Below are 23,448 nucleotides of genomic sequence, written 5' to 3' on the forward strand. Positions count from 1 at the left end.
GTTTGTAATTTATCCTTTGCAGTATTTCAATAGGGGTCGCACGCTATATTTTAATGTGAAGGCCAAGTCTCCATATAAAACAGCTTTCTTCTTCATGTATATTTGTAACTTGACGCAGAAGCCAAGGATGCGGCTGCAGTCTAAACCCCGCCCACAAGTAGACAGCTCATCCTCTGATTGGATCTTGATATATTACGGACATCCATGATTGGTCAGAATTTCAGACGACAGGTGCAAACAATTTTCAGCAGGGATCAGCAATTTTTTTATTTTTATAATTAATGGATCCTTTATAGAATATTGTTTTCAGCTAATTATTCTATGGACAGTGCCAATGATATTTTTTACACACATTATTTGATTGTGATAGGTATATTATATTGTCAACTGCAACAACACAAGTGACGTTCAAAACTGTATTCTTATTCATTTGAGATTTTGCAGCACACCTATATCATTGTTGATATATGCATCAGAAAGAGGGTGGATTTTCTTCCCAGTCCACCCTCTAAAAATGAAAATAAGGTTTATTGGTGTTCCTTCACCCACAATCAAGAGGGATCTGCTAGAAGTTGGATGGGGCAGTATACAAGACACATGAGAATATCAAACACGTATGCGACTGGTGTCTTTACTGAAATCTCAATTGACTAAGACCCAGTTCTGAAATTTTGAGCCTCAAATATTTTGTTGTTGGTACTCATCCTGGTTTCATGTATTGCAAATAGTCAGTAATGAATAAGTACAAAAGTGTTTCCTTGATTAAGGATTGATGTCAAACCATACTAACAGAAGACACAGCTAAATTTGAAAGATAATTCAATACAGTTCTATCCCATCTTTGCTTAATGAGAGGTTAAAAAAAAGTTAACATGTTATGAAGCTATGGCTATATCCTTCCCACAGTTCAAAAACTTTAACCAGTCTGCAGGAGCGTAAATGTGTATCTATTGATCCTTCATATAACAAAAGACTACAATTTAATTAATGGTTAAACAAAACAATTGGAGACAAATTAAAAAAAAATCAATTTATTCCAATAATACATTTTAATAACAGATGTCAGTGAATTTAAAACACAGGCTTACTCAACAATGACATAATTCTATTGGAATCAAACCCCAATGACCGAGGTATGAAGAAGAAAAAAAAAAAAAAAAAAAAGGACCACAAATTTATTTTTACCAAATCATGTGTAGGGAGACCCCCCAAAAAAAGAAAAAGAAAAAAACAACAACAAAAAAAACAAGTCAAGCTTTTCATTCCAACAGCACATTAGACTAACTGCAGCTCGTCTACACAGTGATGTTGAACCATGTGAAAATATGAACTAGAGTGTGATAAACCTCTACGACTGTGCTGTTGCATTTGAGCATTTTGTAAAAGTTTTGCACTGAATGGTATCAACACTGGTCTCATGATCATTTGAAGACTGGATATAACAAAGACAGTGTGGGGGTAGGGAGGGGGTCATAGGGGAGGTAGGGGCATTCTTAGGAAACAGTCTTTAAAGAGGAGAGCCTCCGGTTTGCTGTTGGAACACGTCGATTGTGTCTTCATCCTCCATTTCTAGCTGCCGGAAAAAGGTGAAAGTTTGTTAGAGTACAGCATTTGAAAAGACCTTATTTCAATTTCTTCCAACCGTATTGCTCAGGGTGAGATTTGTCTGTCAAAATCAACTTTAATAAGACACTGACTTCTTTTGTAAACAGAAGATGAACGATAAGCTTGAATGGGTCAGTAATTGCTCAATAGCTTTGCCGTGTACAAAGCAAACAGACAAATTGTGTACATTTAAATTACACATTTAAATACCTGGTGTGAAGTACTCAGTTTAAGTACAGTAACTATTTGTCTTTCAATAACTATGATAGTGGCAAAGACCACACATTTACAATAATTCACAAATTCAGACGATGCATCAAACCAGGATTATTATATTGGGAGTCTTTTGCAAATAAATATAAAGGGCAAGAGAAATTCTGAATTTAACTGCTTGCGTCAAAGTAGAACTTATGTGCAAATTATTGCTTTTTTGATAATTACAGCGTGTAATATCAATAATCATATAAACTTCATAAGAAATGTCATTGTACAATGACAATAAAGTTTGATTGATTGTAAGGGTAATGAGAAATGTCATACTGATTAAATATATTTTATGAGCACACTGTTCATGTTTCAAAACAACCTATAACTGTCTAACCAAATGCATTAGGAGCATAAATCGTTAAAAAACCTGGCCCAAACAATTAAGTTGGACATGCTTTTATTGTGGTGAAAATACATCCAGAAGGTGTTGGATTACCTGTGAGGGTGTGTCTGTTTCATTGATGGGCTGACCGTCAAAGCGAAACCGTATTTGTCTCATCGACAACCCCTGTCCAAACACAAAATATAACGTTTAATACAAGTAGAAATCAACAGGAGATTGAAAACAATGAGAATTTTCATTACAAAATCAGCTGTTCCAAAATAAACATTTGTATTCAACAACCTGCTTTTTGCACTTTGGTTGCCAAAAGAAACTTTGATTAAACTGGATTTCATCAAGATGCAATCAAAAAATATTTCATGTGATTCTGGAGACTCTTTCAACATTGTTTACTTCATAACAGAGTGTCTATCTGGCTGCAAGTCACTACAACTCTGTGGACATACATATTACTACAGGGGTACGCTCCACTGCAGCTGTGATTTGAACCAAGGCCTTTCAACACTCAGGGAGAAGCTTAACTCTGATGCACCACGAGGGGGAGCTCATGTACAGAATTTTACATTTCTCTAAATTCAACTAAAATAAACCTCAGTGTATGCCACATCAATTTGTGAATAGGATTGTGTCCCAGTGTAATAACCCCTTATGTGCTCCTGGTGTTTAGAAGAACGACCTAGGGCTACAGAAACACCCGAAATTTTCTCCAGGTACTGTGGTACCTACCACAGTCCAAAATCATGTTTGAATGAATTAGAAATTGATTTGAACATTTAAATTGCCTATATTTATTAGTGTGTTACGGTCTGTGTTTTCCCAATGATGGACTGGCAAGTAGTCCAAGGTTTACCCCAGCTGAGATCGTCTTGGTGGATGAAGTGGTGTAGAAGATGTATGGCTATGCCAAATTCTCTTACCTGCCGTTCACAATACGCTTTCATCAGTTTGCTGAGAGGAGTGTGCCTTTTGATCTTGAACTGGACCACTGAGCCATCCTGTCCTGCCACCTTCAGGTTGATGTGCTCGTTGTTCTCAGTCTTGACTCCCTCCTGAAAAGACCAACAAGTTTTCTTAAATAAATAAATCTGGAAATGTATTAATGAGTAATGACTAAAAACTCTGCCTCCAAGTAAAAATGATCCATCAAGGGACACACACACACACACACACACACACACACACACACACACACACACACACACACACACTGCAGTGTGTACACAAATAACCTATTTTTAAAAATCGGTTTCATATGAGGAGTTAAAATAAGCCTGATAGTCTTGATGGAGATCAAGACTATCAGGATACAAGAGGTTTTGTTGACCAAACAGACGAAATAACTTCAGATGTTAGCTTTAGCATAGAGCATGCCAATGGACAATGGCCTGCACGGATGGCCAGAGGCCTTGCCACAGAGAAAATGCTGCTACTACTACAACATCAACAATACCTCCTACCCAGAAACACTTCCGTTTGGTGTACTGACGGATACAATGCAAATAGCCAAAGCGTGAACACGTTAATGTTCCGATTTGATCTTTATCGGTACATTTTGTCTGGGCCGGGTCTGTTGCAGTTAGCACTTCCTTTCACTTTAGCCATTAATTCCGTTAACTCATTATGCTGTCACGTAACTCCCCAGGCAGCGATACATATGGGAACATTCTTATGGTGTCGATTACATTTATACAAAAAGCCCCAAAAGAAGAGTTATTGTTTTGTCACTCGGCCGCATTAGCTTATTATGCTACTTCCACCGCCAGCATGTTAGCTCACGAGCTAACGCGGCAACGCTGGTTGACGTTAACGGAGAAAGCGGCACGGCCGCTAATCAAACCGCTTTACGCGGCGTTGTAACTACTATCACCAGGCTGGCTGTAAAACCTCACCGTGTAAAAAAAACAACAGCAGAAACGTCGCTCCTCACCTTGGGTTTTTCGTCGGCCATGGCTGCTGCTGCTGCGGTGCCGCTGTGTGTCTGCGCCTTTTCTGCTGCGGCTGCGCTGTGCGCGTGCAGTGCGGTGCGCCACTTTGCGACCGCTGCACTCGTCTGCAGTGCATGCGCACACAGACGACCGCCGCTGTCTCACACCCGGTCCTCTTTTAAGGAGCATGCTTTTCGTCGATTTTAGCCCTCATTAAATAACTCGCTGGATGAATTGTGAATTGTCAATGTGTAATGTAAAGAAGCCCCTGAATCAATTTAAAGAGGACTTAAAGTTGTCATAAAACAGGCATTAGAGGCTCATCTGTGACTTAAACTTTCCGGCCTCGGCATGTGAGGTCTCTCTGTTAATAGTTTGCATCTTCATCCTGTTCAAACTTGATCATTGCCTGAAAATACATCTTGCATGTTCACATGAGTTGCATAATGGTGCACAGGGGTGAATTTGGTGAAGTATCAAGTGTTTGTACTTGTGACTAAAATTTAGATCGATCACATTTCATAACCAACTGATGCAGAAATTGCAGAAGTTTCTGAATCTTCACGTGCTTGTTTTTTTTTTGCTAATGTACACATAATATGTTATACTAAGGAGAGAAAAAAAAACATGCCTGGATTGTGGGAGAAACCTCATATTTGCGTTGGGGAGAACATGCAGACTCCACACTGAACCAGGAACATTTCTTTGACTGTGCTCCAGGTTGCTCCTGGTACTTGAGTGAGTTTAGGCACAGTGTGTTGGACTATACCTGTCACTTCGATCTAGATCGAGTGACATTTCATTGCCATTTAATGCAGAAAACGTTTCACATAATTTTTCTTGCTCTTCTATATGCCATAAGTTACAGTGCAATGTTAAGTCTTTGTCACTTGGTTCTCAGGAGGCTGTCTTAAATTGGAGGAAGTGGCCAAACCTGTCTTTCAAGCTGTTGGTAATTTACAGTTAAAGATGAATAATTAATAGAGTGACTGCAGTTGTTTGATATATGTCAAGGTGTACTGCTCTCACTTGAAGTCATATCAACCACACTTTTATGTTAAGAAGAGTTGAAGGACTTTCAGATATGGTAGTAGGAACCTACCATAATTTAAAACAAGTTTTTTTTCTTTAAAAAGATCTATTTATTTTCATTGGAACATCTCCGATTATTACAGTGCCTGCGGAATACTGCAGCAGCAAATATATGCAGCTTCAATGCTGTTAACTTCAGAATGTAAGAGCAGCTAACTGATGGTGACACATTTGTAGTTAACCTGCATCTGCGGGAGAAGCAACAGAGCTGGAGGTTACGCCCATGAAAAAGTGGCTAAATCTTTATTATTTGCTATTGATCAATAGATGGATCGTGTAGTTGAAATATGAAGAAACATGCCATATTAGCAATTTAAAAATTGATTCTTTTAGCAAACAGGAGCATCTGTGGTGTGTATAAGAACCAGCTCTAACATCACGGTGCTACCACACTGCTGTGCGTTGGCATTTCATTCCTCCACCTGTACGTGCTTGTGTTGGTGACACAGACATGAGCCGCTCTGACGAGCTCATACCATTGGCGTTCCGTGGAATTCAAGTTAGGATTGCCGGCTATTCATTCCACACTGATCTCAAATTCTGGAGTTGGCCTCTGATAAACCCTGCTCTGTGGGGGCCAGTGTTGTAATCTTAGAGGCCAGCTTGATCCCAGACAGCAGGGATCTGGGATTGGCTGCGGTCGGATGCAGAGTTTCATCTTGATACATCTCTGCACCGAGGTGCCAGTCACACATCTGATTGTCATCACTTTCGTTTCCAGAAGCGACGGCAAATCAAAGCAAAAGCTGTTCGGTGTGGAAGTTTTTCATGAGTGCACAACTCGATCAGCTCTACTACTCACAAATGTGGCACCATTTAAAACAGGGATAATCAGGCTTTTCAATGGTAAAAAAAAATATTGCATTGTTGCAAGGAAATTATGGAGCAAACACATTTTCTTTCTTTTAGTACAAAATGTCACATATCACATTTATATTGATCCTCAGGAGGCTGCATGGCTGTTTAGTGGTTAGTAATCGTCTCATGTATGGTGCGTCATCTATGGCATGATGTATCCTGCCTTCACTCATTGTTAGCTTGGATCAGCGCAGGTGTCCTACAACTCTGAATAGAATTAAAACGGTATCAATGATGGATGGGTTGCCAGCAAAAAAACAAACAAAAAAAAGACAGATGTAACACAAATATATTTTGTCTGAGGCACTGCTGTATTTATATTATATGCAAAGAAAACTCAACAATCTAAGACAAATAAATTATTTTATTAGAAATATTTATATAATCCTGATAGCACTAACGACCCCCAGAAAGCCCCCCCCCCCCACACACACACACACCCCAAACAAGCTACATTTTGGGATAAAGACATGATAATCACTTTGAAACAACCACTATCAAGGCTGAAACAAAGCAAATATTTTTGTAGCTTAACACAGAAAATCTACACACAAGTAAAATATTTACTCATAGAGAATGATCTACCCTTCAGTGTGCTTTCCACATTGTTTAACAGGCCGAACGTGTCTGTGATATTCCACTAACCTCACATATTGTACTTTTTTCCTGCAGCGGTCTGCTCTTTACCGAACATATCCACTAAATGTATACAGATGACCTTTGCCCTTATTTGCTCATACTGGAAGAGCTGAGGAAAAATAAAAAAAGCTTGTCTTTGCCTACGACACACGGCTGTTATTACAAGACATGAAACTCATTTAAATCCATCGATCGCCAAAAGAAAAAAGTAACTTACAGTGACACTTTTGAATATTGGCGAACATGTATAGCATTAATGCTCGATTTGTCTTCTGTTGCAATACTGAATTTGTTCGTTATATACCCTGCAAAGAGAAGACGGTCTTCAATTGCAATAGAATAAGTTATCAGATGAGACACCTTCATCCCAAAGCCAGAATAAATAATACAATCATAACAATAAACACTGAAAGATCAAATAAAGTTCTAAGTGTAAGAGTCTGAGCTATGACTTAAGTGTAAACAAAAAGGGATTCTTCAGCTTAGACACAGAGTAGCTCTCATCTGCTTCAACACTGCTACTAAACACAAGCAGCAGGAAATCTGGCTTGAGTCACACTTGTTGGACACCTTTCGACTTATTTTTTGTTCTATTGAAGTGCGTCAGGCAGACGGTAACATAACCTCCAATCCACTCCGATATGCTTTAGAGGTGACAGGAGCAACTGTGACTGCTAAAATGACAGCGACATTGTACAATATCATAAACTTAATAACTCAGCGGTAACAAACTTCACCGAAAAACCCATGATAAACCAGTTCAGATCATGTCTTGCATCTCTCGGAGTACTTCTAGCACTGGCTGTAATGAAGTTGCATGTGTGCTAATGGACTTTGGCTACCTCAGTCAAACATTGGAAACTTCTCAAGGCCAATTACAGTTTATAATTACTTCCACATTCCTATAAAAGCCATCCATTCTGCCTCTTCTTCTGACCTTTGCGAGCCTCTGACAGCCTAAGTAGTTTAATAAGTCTTGTGGCCATTGCAAATAGGATGGCGAGGCTATAGAGAGCCCCATTTATCAGGAGGTGGAAACTCGTTCACCTCCCCCACCTCTGTGAGCGGCAGCTCTCCATGTGTGAATGTCAGTTTGTATCTCATCCGAACCTTTTCCTGCAAAGCATAAACACACAAACACTTTCAGCTTTGAAGCATTTATCAGCTCCAAGAAATAAAAGAGATCTCTTGCACTGAGGATGTGGCTCATCATCACATCTTCAAAGCATGAGAGACTGTAAGAAGTGGTAATGCAGTTCAGCCCGATATGTGCACATACAAATGTGTGTCAAAAAAAAGAAGCTCCAAACTGAGCACTACCTTGAGAGGATTGGCAAGTAGCATGACCTGAGTGATGGCAGCGGGGGGAAGTATTGGGTTAAAAGGAGCCAGCTCTGTTCCCGTGGGAGGCTGAAGTCTCACTTTCATCGTCTGGAGATGCAGCAGAGGAGACATCCATGTAAATTCAACAGCAGCTGCAACCTGGCTAAAAATGCATTTGATACACCACGGTTTATTTTTATGACCCGAGCATCCCTCTAAATTACAACATCTAAATATGTAAAACTGTGTAGCGTCTTGGGGAATAACAGCGATTTGCATAATACACATCAGCTTTTCACCTTAGGCACAGCGGCCTGAAGAACAACGTCCCTGACAGGCTGCGGGGACGTGTTCAGCATAGATACCACCATCACCAGTACATCTGGTCTGCCTGGGGGGCAGTCGGTCGCAAAATGCACCAGAACACGAACACCACTTTTGTCATAGGCCGTCACAGGGCACACTTTACCTAAAACACAGCGCGTACAGGAAAAAAGAGAAAAAAAAGCCGTCATGGTTTATCACTGCAGTGGCTGACTTTCACAACACACAGCCACACTTGTAAATCAAAGTCTTCCCAAATAAAACATATTGTTGAAAATATTAATTATTTTGGCATGAAGTAATCCTTCTGCACATCTACTGTTGTTCACACCAAGATAAAAAAATAATAGCAGGCCGTCGGCTGTAACAGGTGTAATAGTGACAAGTTCCTTATGCGCTTACAATAACTTTGCCACCGACGCCACTAAGTGGCAGCAATGTCTTATGTTCAGGTGAAATAACCAGGGACTTCAGAAAACTGAAGTTGAGATAAAGTCCTCCGGGATTGTTTCCAATATGTTTAATATCTCATTTCTGGCAAGGAATTGTACTTCAATACGAGGCGTCTCATTAATTAATCTTTACTCTTAAACTATGAGACTATTCTGCATTGACCCAGGATGAGAAACACTACAATATTTAGTAACTTAGCAAAATTAGTCAGATTTAACAATAATACGATTTAAAGTGCAACTGATTGTTGCTGTCAACCTGAAAATGTATAATCTTGATTGTATAAGTGGACACAAAAATTAGCATACAACATTTTTGATTTGAAAGGAATCCCAAAAATTCTAATGCATAATGCAGTGCACATTAAAAAGCATTCACATTTTATGAAATAGTAAAACTGAGTTTTAAAACCTAGAGAAACCTTTACTGGTGACATCATTGCTTTTCAAAAGCGTTTCCATGTTCCCAGGTCTTTCCTCAGATATGGTGAAAGTTTAAACAGCTTTTCTACAGATGCAAGCTGGACCTCAATGACCTTACCTAACAAACATCCCCTCCAATAGGCCAAGTCTCAGACTCAAAGACGCCGCAAGACTTACTAAATGTCACTTGTGTAACTGTATCTGAAGATATTCTTAGTGTTGAACAGAAGTTTTTGAAGCTGTTAAGCACAGATAAGAACCAAGCTGTAGAAGTGGCATTTAAGCATATCAACAAGTAAAGCAGAACTTGTACCCGAGTGCCAACTATTTCAGAGGTCAAACAAACCTAATAGAGAAATCCCATATTTCAGGCATTAAAGAGATGAACTATCTATAAATCTTGAGTATTTTACAACTACATTTTTTAATACATCTTTATATTAATAAAAACTCCAAACACAATGGACACAAAGTCAAGATGATGCCTCGTGTGACACTGTATGGCAGTGTGATTGTCTTCTTTATATCACACAACACAATAAAACATGCAGAATATGACTTATAAGAAAAATTAAAGTCATTATACGCACGACATGGAACTCACTTGGATTGATGGCCTCCAGTGGGACAAACACATTAGCTAATGAGAACTCCTGCTCCTTGGCTGCACCGGCCTGGTTCAGTGGGAAGACGGGGGACAGGGATCGCAATATAGGACAGTCATCTGCCTGGGTTGTGTTCAGCGGAGCAGTGGACCATCCTTGAGTTCCTCCTGCAGCCAGCGAGGTGACTCCAGCCCCTGGACTGAGGGCAGAATAGCAGAAAAGATCTGAATTCTGAAGTAGCAAGCTGCACAACTTAATGAAACACTTTGAACATTATGGATATAGTGGCTGAGTGAGGGCTGAAAACTGAATACTGCTTAAACTACAGCCAGCATGGTGGTGTAGTGTCGAGCACTCAATATGTCCTCAGAATGTCCTCAGTAAGAGTCCAGTCTAGGGATGTCTAGGGATGCCGATATTGACTTAAAAATGTAATATTTGGAAATATCGGTATCGGATTTTTACAACCGATATTGGAATTTCCGAGTCTGCATGAATGCAGCATGGGACATTTACGGGCGCGCGCTTGATGACGTTTAACAACAACAAATACAACACGCTAGACTCGTGGCTAAGAAGGAGAAGCCCGGTGAACGAAATGTCCATGGAGTACTGGAGGCTCAACCAGGCCCTCTTCCCTGCTGGTGCAAGTACCTGACTGCACCCTGCACCAGTGTGGACAGTGAACCACTGTTCAGCACTGGTGCCCACATCATTGATGAGAAGAGAAATCGCAGACATTGCGACAATGCTGAGATGCTTGTATTCATACAGACAAATCTACCTCTTACACATGAGGACATGGGGAAAAAGAAATAGACCAGTTATATGGACGAGTCAACTTCAGTCTTTGTTTTTGTTGCACTTTAAAGCAGGGCTGTTTTAATTTTGTGAGCATTTCTGTGCCTTTCTTGTTTATATTTACACTATTTTGTTACTCTTAAAAGAGATTGAGCTTTGAGTATATTATTTGACAAGTTATGGACAGTTATTCATTCATTGACTGTTTACAACTAATGGACTGAAGATATGCCTCTTCCTTTTTTTTTTAATATTGTCTGTGGTGTTGTTGAGTTTGTTGTTGAGGTTTCTCTCTAACATTAAATAAATATGGCACTTTTTTCCATAATTTAAGTTGTTGTTCTCTTATTTTTCTCAGTGTGTACATTTGGAAAGCCATGTTTGATTCACATATGCACCCAGTGGGGCATCACAATAAAATTAGGCATAATGTGTTAATTCCACAGTAGGAGATATTTTATGTTGTTGTTACCTAACAGTTTTGATGTAAAAAGCCAGCATAAATCGGTATCAGTGATATCGGTATCGGAAATTAAGAGTTGGAAAATATCGGAATATCGGATATCGGTAGAAAAGCCAATATCGAGCATCCCTAGTCCAGTCTTATGGAAATTGCTTCTTCTCCCCCTGTGATTTTTTTTGGGTACTTCTCCCACAGTCGCAAAACATGCATTTGAAGCTAAAGTGCTGTGGGAGTGAGCAACTGTCAGCTGGTAGTACTAAGGAACTCTGCAACCCAGTGTATGAGACAGATGATGGATAAGAAAGGCTGGGAAAAAAAGCTACATCTCCTTGGAAATCCGAACAAATATTGCAGTCATATGCATTAATTCAATGTGTGACGTAAAAGCACTTGTCCTACCATTATAAAAGTTTCAAGGTGAAAGGTAAACACTTGACCACTACTTCAACATGCTCCAGCAGTTTTTGCACTTTTAAGCATAGACTGTAGCATGCATTTCTCCTTTCAATGTCAGCTTTTCTTAAGACGCTGTTTAGCTGATGTCATCCTCTTCATGATCTGTGACCCTTGACATCCCTTACGATTGAAAGAGCAAAGTGAAATCACAGAACCTCGACATTCACAAGGGAACAAAACGAATGGTGCAAATGTGAACGGATACTTCCAATATTGCTTCTGAGTTTGAAATTCTGAGACAAACAATTACATTTAAATGAACTTGTATGAAAAAAGAGTTGTAAGACTAAAAGCTACAATGAATTACACCTCACTGCACGTTACTTACTTATTCATATTGCCCAGATCCAGTAAGGTGAGGTCGTGCAGGTTGTGACTGAGAGAAGCTGATGATAGGTGGAAAAGTCCAGATGGGGAAGGGACCTGCTGTGAAGCGGCAGAAGTGACGGAGGTAGGAGGCAGAGTCATCTTCGAAGACTGAGGAAGAGCAGCTGGGGCCACGGTGGTGGTCATAATTGAACGGACGCTTTGAGGCAATATGACTGATGTGGAGGGTGTCGGGAAGACAAGGCCAGAGAGGTTTAAGACAGAGGCAGTTGTAGAAGTTTGGGCAGGGTTAACTGAGGTTCCCATTGTAGAGAGAAAGGATGAAGAAGGGACCGCAGCCAACGTGGGGCCAAAAACATCAAAATCATGATTGGAATCCTGTGAAGCGTTGGAAGAACACAGTTATTAAAAATAACAGTTGGAAAAAGTCCAATCTGAAGATATTAGATTAAATACCTGTAGAGAGGACAAATGATTACTCTGAACAGGGGCAGAATCACTGAGGCCTGGAAACACACACAATGTGTCAAAACACATCACATCTAAATGCTAATTGGAAGAAATAACCTGAAATGAGAGCTTATGAACAGACGGTGAGAGAATGTTACCGAAACAGAGCAGCTCTTCATCCAGCAACGAGAGTGCGGTGGAGTGTGCGCCGGCACCCTGTGACTGGGCGTCGGTGACGGCGGGGCCGCACAGCAGCTCATCGGAGAAAGACAGAGCGGGCAGTGGGAGTGGCGGCTCTGGTGGAGAGGGGCTCCGCATGTCCAGACCCACCAGGTCAATCAGAATCTCAGAATCGTTCGAGTGACCTGAGTCAAGTTTTAGATAGAGCAAGATATCAGCATTAGAAATTCAGATTTCTAACTTCCAGATAGTGCATATGAAATATGTCACTGAAATGTGTCAAGCCTGTTTGTTCTTTAGAATTTTAGCTCGTACGTCATAAAAAAAAAAAAAAAAAAAAAAAAAATGCAGTATCAAATTAACTTCCCGTTTCTTCCGTGAACAGGAAGCTATATGTGTCAGGCCAAAAATATACTTTGAATATTATGTGTTTAAAAGAAACCAAACCACAAATTCTTTTCACTGACATTCACATTTAGAGTCAGATGTGCCCGTTCTTATTGACATGTACATGCATAGACAATACTACAACTGGTTTTCAAACATCTACCAAGCAGAGCTTTACATATGGTGGTTCCAGCCAGTCTACTAGATTCACTCAGAGATTAGGATTATGTTTTGCCTTGCCATTATATGCTTTTTACTTTAAACTGGACATGACATGACATTCTGAATTGAGATGTGGGCATGTTTAAATGGTCAAGATCAGAATCAGATTTTAAACCATGTCCACAAAGTAAACAAACAAGTGTTTGGTTGAGTATTTTCTTTCTTGGAACAACCCTTTGCAATATATCTCTGTAAAGCCTGTTTATTTTCCTTTTAAGTGGTCCTTCATTTGTAAGAAACATCCGTTTGTAGGATGAGCAGCAGTATTTGGCTTGTTTTGAGCTTGTGGAAGCCCAGGCAGACAATTGGGTATCTGACTGGCACCTCTCAATGCAGAGTAATATCTCGGAACATCTGGGAACAAACTCTATAATCCAAGCGGCTCACCCCCACAGAGACCACCATCTTAATTTGGGGCAGACAGAATGGAGAATGGAAAGCCATCTCAAAACAGTACATATGTGACCAGGCTGGTGAACACCATGAGGAGGATCCTGTTGAGTCACTAAATTCTGAAAATGTCAATATGTCTTGTTTTGTCAGAATTTAATAATTCAATCTCGCAAACATCCCCAAACAACAGTCACCAGCAAAGAAAAGCTATTTGGCAATAGCAGAGAAGATTAGGAAAATTGTGATTTCATTTTTTTGTCTATTTAAAAGGGGACAAGGGGAACAATCTTTTCTACTGAATAAGACTCATTGCCATAAAGTGTAGCTACGACACAATAATTTCCCAAGCACAATTGTCTTTACTTTTCATTTTTAGAGTCACTTTAATGCTCATTGTCCTCTGCACATTTATTTTTCATATTTTTTCTGTATACATCATTTATACAGTATATGGCGTAAATAATCTTTATTCTTACTCCTTTTATTTGATAAAATGTAGAACTATTATAGAAGCATATACCTTGTTTGACTGATGATGGTCTTTGTTGTGCTTCCTCAGTCTTGCCATTGATTTCGATGCCTTCGACGATCTTCTTATAGGAGTTAATGACATGCGAGAGGTCATCACTAGCCTGCAAGATGTCCCCTGAAAAGTCCATTTTAGAAATTTAGATGAGGAAAAATGAAGAACCCTGTGAGACAAATGTTAGTATTCACATGGATGCAGTATGCTGCTGTTGTTGTGGGGTTTTACCTAAGCCGCTGTTGTTATCCTCGGTCTCTGTAGCGAGCTGAGAAATGGTTTGTCTCAGTTTGTCACAGTCGCCATACAACTCCTGGAAAGAGAAATGTATTCAAAGATCATTGAAAAATCATGACTTGGATTTCCTGTGTGACAAATCGAACAATCTATCTCAAGACGTCAGACAGGAATTTCATATTCCTTAGTGACAACACACAGAGTTATAAGGGATGATTTACATATGGAAAATAATGAGGTACAATTAAATAAAAAGAGACCAAATGTAAAATCAATGGCCAGGGTTTTGGTAATAATCAATTAAAACTACAATAAGAAATTGTGATTCACTAAACAGTCCCATCGGATGCAGCAAGAACCTCAAAGGAACAATGAAATAATAGTTCAAACAAGGACACAAAGTTGGACACCCAACCAAGCTCACTCGTGTAGCCTGATGGCCCAGTCGCAATGTTTAGAATACGGCCAAGGCTTCTATGCTTCTGACTTTTCAATAAGCTTAATGACTGAATCTGTAGTCAAATCTCACACACTTAAAGAGGAAGCTACTGCAAGGAAAAATGAATCATGACTTATGCAGACTAATGCAGATATAAAACTGTTCATTTAAATGTCAACTTTGTCCATCTGTCTCTATATATTTTCCCACTAGGCCTTTGACTGAGGAACTGGAAGTTTACTTGTTTGTTGCTCTCTGTTTGTTGACATTTTCTCTATTTCTAACCACTAATTTCAACAAATGCAGAACAAGAAGCCTGTTAATTTGTTTCCTTCTCCTCCACAGTATGCTTGTTGATTTATTCTTTTTAAATTCTAAGAATAACAAGCTTGTGAATGTAACTTCGTAAAATGAACAACTGAATTTGATTCAAGCCAGCATTTCCTTTTCTCACATAAATGCCTTTTGGCCGTTTGCACATAATTCTCATCTCATCCTGGAAATAAGTTATTTTGATGATTTTGGCAACTGATGGTTAATAAAGTACAGGGTTGCCTTGCATCAAGTTTCTTTTAATTGCATCCTTCAAGGTGGAAATAAACACAATTAGATGACAACTCTGGAGTTATACTGGTAGCCTTTTGAAAGAACCTTCTAGTGAGGTATTGGAAAATGAAGAAGTGTATTTGTAAAAGGTCAGAGAACAAACCCTAATGAGCTCCTTGTCTCCGTTGGTGGAATCCTCGGGGCTGAAGTGAGTAAGCATCTCATTAAGGAGTTTGACACTGTTGTTGGCTGCCTCCAGTGTGGACTTTTGTTTGGTTGCTTTCTGTGCTCTCACCTCATCCTGACACAAAAAAAATTAATTAATACATGACATTAAAGCGATACAGAGGAATATGCTGGTTCCTCCCATTACTGAAAATTAGTTTAGATTATTGGTAATTTGCTGCGTGTGACTTTTGCCATTGTTTGAAAGGTTTACGGCAAATGAAATGCACTGTGATCCGCCGGAAAACATGCAGATGAAGGGGAAAACGCGTCACATGTGGCGCTATGGGGTGAAGCCATTTTGTAAAAAACATTGAGAACACATGTAAATGTTACCCGAGGTCTCAATAAGTTAATTACGGATCCATCTAGCCAATAATGTCAAAGCAACCCACCTCCTTGACCATGCTTTTGATGAGTTTATTAGCCTCCTGCAGATCTTCTGGCTTTTTGCTTTTGAGCAGCTCTGCTAATTTCTGCAGAAATATGAGAAATCCATTAGAGATAATGTTTCCTATAGAGCACATTAGAGAGTAGCCACAGTACAGCTCCTAGACTTTGAAAAAAAATGTCTATCAAATCATCAGCAGCCCACACAGCTTGGACTACTTCTTCCCTTTTCTTTTTTTTGGGGGGGATACTTGGGACGTGAGTCTTTGCATCAGTGGAACTGGGCAGCTCCGTGGGTCCCCCCCACCCCCCCAAAACCATGCACGTGACAGGCGTCTTGTTTATCTGGTCGCTATGCAACCATGAATCCCAACAGTACTATCGCTTATAATGCTGCCAGAATGACAGACACAAATAAGTAATTATTACACAGCTTCTTCAGGAAACTCAAAGTTAACACAGCTCCACTGCTCTGGATTTGCAGCAACACATTGATTGATGGGATCTGGGTCACTCATGTTTGCTCCCCATGCCAAACAAAAATGAAGATTTGTTTTGTGTGATTCATTCACCCTCTTCCTAGTCTTTCCTTTTTACATATTTGGTTTTATGAACATTTGATACATATATTAAGACTGAACAATTCTGGCAATATACATAAAAAACATTTGGAATTGAATATAATACTTATGGCACCCTACCCACTAAGAGCTAGTGTCCCCTCGGTGGCTGAAATAACTTCAGTGAGATGCTTCTTGTAGTCATCTATCAGTGCCTGACATCGGTCTGAAGAGTGTTTACTCCTCAATGCAAAATTCCTTCAGCTGTGAGGTGTTTATACATTTACAGCCAGTTTCCAGTCACCCCACAGAATCTCAATTGGATTAAGACCTGGGCTTTGATTAGACCATTCCAGGACTTTCTATTTCTTAGCTTCCAGCGAGTCCCTGGTGGATTTACTGGTATGTTTTGGTGTCATTGTCATGTTGCAGGGTCCAGTTCCACTTCAGCTTTATCTTTTTTTTTTTTTATTTTATAGACGGTTCGTCGTGTTGCCCAAGCCCAAACATCTTATCTGTGCTGAATAACAGGACTGGTGTGTTTTCACATCAATTATCTCCATTGACTTTGGACATTGAATTCTGCAACCATTAGAAAATGCAACGCTCCACAGTGGTGTAGTGGTTAGCACTCTTGCTTCATAGAGATGATGTTGGTTCTGTCTGGGTACCTCAGTCTCTTACCAACAGTCAATAAAACATGCTAATACACGAGTAAATTGTGAATGTGAATACGTGTGTATGCCCTGTGGTGGATTGGTGACCAGTCCTGGGTGTACTCAGCCTCAGCCCACACCTGTGACCCTGAATTGTATAAAGTGGTACAGGAGATGGATTGATAGAAATGCATAAGCCTCTTCGAGGTGCGTCTTCTCGACACTGACGGCTTTATTTATGCAAAATTGTCAATCAAATCTGAAACACACATCATCCAGTTTGAAGTGTTCCAAATAAAACATCGCCTCACAGGACATTCAGGTAGATCTCCTCTTCACCAACTGAGTTCTACACTGAACAACGACTCAAAACAAAACTGTAAACCACATATCTCTAACAAAGACAAGGGAAAAAGCATTACGTGCAGCGGGCAAGCGGTGCTGTTCACAAAGTCATTCCCCAAAATAACTCCTCTTACCTTGCTTTTACGCTCGTCATCAAACACAGGATTCTTTGGTCTTACAGAAGGAGATGGTAGTAATGTGACATCCAGAGATATTTCTGGGTCAACTGAAATAATACCTTGAACAGAAATGACAGCAGGTTGCTACAGTGCTTTGATAATAACAGCTTTGAGAATTCAAAGTGACAGCGTTTCTTTGAAAAAGTACAACATCACATTGTCTGTAAGCTGCGTGACAGAAGTGGGCGACTTTGAACATTGTGAGAGCGACAGAAATGTTCTTCTCCTCACAAACTGAACATTCGAATAGTAATTGAGCGGCTCAGACATTGATACATCTTACTTAAGGCCATTAATTATTATGAAAGCTCGTATTTAATCATCAATTTTGTCGGGGAATTACAGCGTTTTAACAGTGAAGCGAGGTCAAAATGTGGTTAAAATTGACTTGGGGATGTTGGTTAATGAGTCACCTGAGCAGCTTATCCTCCCAGTTAAGAGTGTCATGAAATCTCATGTGGAGCCGCTTGTTGGTCTCACCTTGTGTCTTCAGCATCTGATAAGCTTCACTGATTTTTGTTTCATCAGGTAGAGACACTGTCCAGCAGAAGAGCATCTCAATCACTTTTTTCTTGACCTTTTCTGATATGTTGTCTCCCAAGTACTAAAAGATAAAACACACACACACACACACACACACACACACACACACACACACACACACACACACACACACACACACACACACACACACACACACACACACACACACACACACACACACACACACACACACACACACACACACACACACACAACTTTAAATCACACAAAAGATCTATGTGAGCAACGAAACAGGGTTTTCAAAACGAACTTACTTTGGGTGAAACCACTTTAATTAACTCGTTTAAAAATTTAAACTTTCCAACTTCGTTGTGAAACCTTTGCCCACAGTTTTTCATGCATGCCTCCAGGACCTGAAAAAGCAAAACCACAGGAAATGTATAACTTTAAGCTGTGCTGGGTTATGCTGAAATACATAGAGAAATAAACAATGATTATACTACAAACCGTTAATGCTTGCATCGCCTCCCATTCCTGAGGGGACTGAATCTTGTATGCCAATAATCTGACGGATATTTGTGGGCTATAGAATATAACACAGGATTAAACAATGCTATGACACAAGCAATGCCCAACTCTGTGTGTTTACCACAAGGGCATGAGTGACGTAATTAAACGTGTGTGATTCGACGGTATGGGAAACACGATCTTCACTGAATGAATGTGGCCATACCCTTCTAGCTCTTTATTGACTTGATCACAGAATCCCATGATGTACTCCCAGTCCTCCTGCCTGTTGGATGGGTTGGTGGCCTTGTCTGAAAAAAGAAGATTGGAATACCAAGTGTCGCAATCACATCCACATCCGCTGACAAAATAACTGCTTCGCTTGACTCCCTGTACTTTATGCTTTTGTGACCAGTGCTTGACGTTAATGTGTGAGAAATGACAGGAAGAGACCAATAGTCAACGCTTGTAAATGGAGACATGGATATTACAACCAATTTGCTGAGAAAAATTATAGTAATGTGCCAGGAAATTGCCAACAATAGAGACAACTTATCTGGTACCATCAGGTTTCTGTTAGTTCTGCTCACCTCTGGACTCCTGGATTGCGTTTTTTTCTTCTCTGCCTCAGTGCTTACTGGATGCGAACAGAGACTACCAAACGACACTCAGCATTCTATCGTGCATTTTGAAATCTCGAAGTAGTGAGGTACCTTGTTCTCTCAAAAACAGGGTGAGTTTTGTTTCAAGACTAAACCTAAATAATTCTTGAGACCACGATGCTCTCCACACTCATTCAATTTGACAGGCGACGAGGGATTCTTGTTAATTTGGAGGAAAACAATACAATGTCAACGAGAACAAAAAAAGTAAAAAGTAAGATCCAATTATAATACAGTAGTCTCAAACTGTCTCTATTTCTTAAAGCTTCATATTTGACAATTCTTGGAGTATGGGCAAGCTCAGGTCAATGTGAGCCATTTTCTGAGTTATGCTTTTAATACAATTAGAGCACAGATGGGAAACTGTTGGACTCTGAGCCACATGATGGCCCCATCTGCCTTCTTTGTGGCCAGCAAAATCATTTCCAGAAATTGTAATGTCGGGAATAAAATTGATCACACGTAACCAATTATACAGTTTCAATTGTTGCTTAAACATAAGTATCGTAAAAGTTTGAGGTTTTTTTTTAAGATGGGAGTGACCAAAGGCATTCATTTTAATTCAGTGAGGTCAATTTAAAGCTTATCAGTAATTTACATTAAAATAGCAGCTGCAATACTTATTCATTGTGAAACTAAAATTTGCCATCAAGGCTTAGACCCAGGGTAGAGAACACAGTGCCCCACGGTTCCTGGTAGCACGCAGAAATCTTGCAGGGTACAAAAAAAAAAGTGATCAGTAAAAACACATTTAGAAGGAAGTTTGTAACAACAAGCATTTAAAACACCCCAGTACCTGTAGAAACACTCTGGTGACAGGCAGATGACACTCAGGGGTGCTAATTAATTGCACTGCAATTACCTCTTTTCACTCTCCCAAGTATTTCTGTTGTATATGAATCTAAAAGTTTCTGCTTTGTGATCTATGGTCACATGATCTCACATCACTATGTTATTTATTAGTTCTTGTTTTTGCTTTTAGTTGTTCCAAGCTCTGCTGTCTCGAGCGCTTAACCTAATGATTCCCAACCTGGGGTCAGGGAACCTCTGGATGGTTCCAAAGGGCCTTGATGGCTCTAAGACACGTGTCAAAATGCAGTTCTGGAGGACCGGTGTCCTGCAGGTTTTAGAACTCTCCCAGTTGCAACACACTTGAGTGTAATGAAGGGCATGTTATTCGCAATATTACAAGCATGATGATGATATGATCAATGGATTTAAGACGTGGTGACGTCCAGACATCTGAAACAGAACGCCGGTCCTGAAGGACCGCTGTTTGACAACCCTGTATTCAAAACTGGATTTGCACAAGGAAACTAGCACCTGAAGCAGTTCAGAGAAACTGTCAACGTCTATGTCAGTTTTGGTTAGTGTTAGGCTTCACTGTAATGTTTTGGCAATCTCTACAGGGAGAGGGTGTGTGCAACTTGTTTCATAAGCACTCTATTATCGCTTATGTATGTTTTCCGAGTTTTCCGAGTTTCTTTAATTGTTTTTCAATTAAATTATAATGTTAATTGAATTATATCAACACTGTTGTAATGGGAGATCCAGAAAAACGACTAAAGTTGAGAGAAACTTCATTTTTTGAAGTAAAGGTAATATGTCAATCAGTACTTTTCCTTTTCCTTTCTAAGTTATGGCAATTTCTGGTAATACTTAAAGAGGACTTAAGATTGTTGATGAAAACTGCTTGGATTTACCCTTGCCCATCTGCGAACAAACAATCCGTTGCTCTTTTATCCAACATTTCAATCTCGTTAAATAAATTCCCTGTTAAAAACCCTGCAGGCGGCTCACTCATCCACTTTGTTGTTGTCGTTTCAGAAGCTGTTTGAACTTTGAAAACCCCCGAAGGTGTTTTTCCAACTTGAACACGCCGATCATGTAGGTTCTATACGAGATTAAAATAATCCCTTCCTCATTTTTGGATTTACAGACTTGAAGCCAGAAACCCTGTAGGGAGTTATTTGATCGACTTGCAGCCGCTTTCAGCAGCCTGACTCTCGTTAGCCTGTTCCTGACATCACACAGACTAAAGAACTGTCATTTTGCACAGTTGTGTCACAGTGTCTCGATATTGTTCTGGACATTCACGGTAACGCAGCACATGCTCACACAGCGTCGAGGTGAGAAAACTGTGCGTGATCAGAGTTTATTCGAGTACTTACTGAGCCAAGACTCCAGCGACTCTCCATCATCCGCCATGTTTGTATTCTGAGGCAAACAGCGCGTGACTCCTGCTGCATTCACGTGCCTCAGGACAAATGGGAATTCAGAGATCCGCTGTCGTCCTCTGTGTGTTTGCGTAAAACTTTGCATTTCCTCTATTATGTGTAACAAAGTAACTGAAAACAACGAAAACGACAGTAGAGCATGGTGAGAAAATTACTGATGTTGTGAAATTACCTTTGCACAAAGAAATAAAAAGTGTGCATAATATAAGACAAACCATACACAATGTGAAGTAATATCAGGTACACAATATAGAATACTATTCATTAGATGTATTATTCTATATTAGACACAATAAACACAAAACCGCACACATGATAAAATACTATATCTAATATATAGAAACAATGAATATGCAATAAAAAACCCACGAGGTATACACAATGTATGAAAACAGTATGGGATATAATATGAACAACATCCATGTTTCCAGACTGTCAGAGTACCCGGAGGAAACCTGCACAAACGGTGAGAACATGAAAACTTGAAACAGAAAGACCCAGCCGCTATTTGAAACCAATGACATTTTCGCTGACCCATGAGGTTTTCCATAAACAATCGATTATCCTTTTATTCTATTCAGAAATCCACCATAACAGGCGGATTTATGACGAAATTGTTGCAAATTGGTATATTAGTTTGATTTATTTCAGTTTTGTGAACATGAAAATACATGAAAAATATGACAGTTAATTAAACCATAATATATATAGATGGCATATATGCACATATTTACACATAGAAGAATACAGTACATACATTGCATGGTCCAATTTGGAGGAAGAGTGGAGGACAGATGTACCTTCATTTTAGACTGTGTATTCTTTTGAATCATGCTTATTTCAGGGATGAAACACGTGTTGAATTTCTACAGTCGTTATTTTTTTTCTCACCAGCAGATAAATCAGCTTTAAATAAATGTTCTATTAAGTAAAACGGGTTTGCCAAGTCTTCTTTTTGTTAGTCAAACTCCGCTGAGTAGGTCCCAAGCAGCATACTTTTTCTCAAGTTCAGTAAATTATTGGTAGAATGTGAGACTTCCTGTTTACTCACTATAAAATAAGCTATGGCTGTTAATGGCTGTCATAGAGAATGAATGGAATCGAGAAATGCTGCTGGAAGCTTTTGTGAAAGGTTTGATTTGGCTTTTAATTAAGCCTTTTAAACTTTAGATCGGTTGGATGTATTGTTTTGTACAGCTGTTGTTTTTTTTGTTTACAATCATAATTAAAAAAAACATCTGACTGTACAAACATACCTGTATATGACAATGCTACACTGTAAAGTACATGCACATGTCATGAGTGAGATCAGCACTGTGAATTCGCTTTGTTTCACAGCGCTTCACATGAAGTAATAATCTGAGGAACCAACTGGAACTTCATCTCACCTTGTGTACCTTTAAGGCAAATAGTATGATCACTTGAACGTGTCCACTAGATTCTGCCTCCAGATCACTGCAAAACACTCTTGTTATTTCACAGCTTCAGTCTTGCACTGATTGAAAAGAAACAGAACGGCAGGATGAACGGGGTTGTCCTGATGTCTGGATGGTACACCAACAATTTTTGTAATTTAGAGACATTCTGTTACAGACAGGTTGCAGAGTGACAATTGCTCCTGGTACACATATTACAGTGTACACAAGCACTAACCCAAGTCAAGCTTTCCAACAAGCTGCTGTTGTGTCAATTTTGTGAGTTCCTGCGAAAGGTCCTGGTTAAAGGACTGCTAAACAGGTGTTCGATAAAAGAGCCTGCTTTTGTGAATCAGGTCTAATCTCATCTTCAGTGTTGAGACTTAGCATCAGTATTAGGGCATGGGTGCCACATTTTCTACCAGTATCTATATTAGTTTTAAAAGCTTCTGGGTCTGTGAAGTGAATAATTCTACTGGATTTTATAT

General features: G+C 39.6%; 2 protein-coding genes across 2 annotated transcripts; both read right to left on the bottom strand.

The window, feature by feature from the left end:
- Positions 1-1,084: 1,084 nt before the first annotated feature.
- sumo2a (small ubiquitin like modifier 2a) lies at positions 1,085-4,246 on the bottom strand. Its single transcript, XM_080518407.1, has 4 exons — positions 4,143-4,246; positions 3,133-3,264; positions 2,309-2,380; positions 1,085-1,573 (listed from the first exon to the last, which is right to left on the bottom strand). The coding sequence occupies exons 1-4, from the start codon at positions 4,161-4,163 to the stop codon at positions 1,508-1,510; spliced, it is 291 nt and encodes a 96-aa protein (XP_080374533.1). The 5' UTR covers positions 4,164-4,246; the 3' UTR covers positions 1,085-1,507.
- A 2,275-nt stretch (positions 4,247-6,521) lies between these two features.
- Positions 6,522-21,516, bottom strand: gga3a (golgi associated, gamma adaptin ear containing, ARF binding protein 3a; the record flags this gene model as incomplete). The annotated part of the gene is made up of 17 exons (XM_080519514.1): positions 6,522-7,845; positions 8,050-8,160; positions 8,352-8,521; positions 9,856-10,055; positions 11,905-12,281; positions 12,360-12,409; positions 12,512-12,718; positions 14,056-14,181; positions 14,290-14,371; positions 15,444-15,581; positions 15,901-15,981; positions 17,591-17,694; positions 18,116-18,239; positions 18,454-18,552; positions 18,647-18,722; positions 18,873-18,957; positions 21,480-21,516. 17 exons carry the CDS (start codon positions 21,514-21,516, stop codon positions 7,735-7,737), a joined length of 2,178 nt encoding a protein of 725 aa, XP_080375640.1. The 3' UTR covers positions 6,522-7,734.
- Positions 21,517-23,448: the final 1,932 nt, after the last annotated feature.

Source organism: Blennius ocellaris (assembly GCF_963422515.1).
Source record: "Blennius ocellaris genome assembly, chromosome: 3".
Classification (NCBI taxonomy): Eukaryota; Metazoa; Chordata; class Actinopteri; order Blenniiformes; family Blenniidae; genus Blennius; species Blennius ocellaris.

What these genes read in the sequence shown, in the direction of transcription:
- sumo2a (XM_080518407.1), bottom strand. Translation starts at nt 4,163, where the DNA reads ATGGCCGACGAAAAACCCAAG. An exon ending in TGGCCGACGAAAAACCCAAG is followed by an intron (nt 3,265 to 4,142) that starts GTGAGGAGCGAC and finishes TGGTCTTTTCAG; the next exon opens with GAGGGAGTCAAGACTGAGAA. An exon ending in AAACAGACACACCCTCACAG is followed by an intron (nt 1,574 to 2,308) that starts GTAATCCAACAC and finishes TTTTTCCGGCAG; the next exon opens with CTAGAAATGGAGGATGAAGA.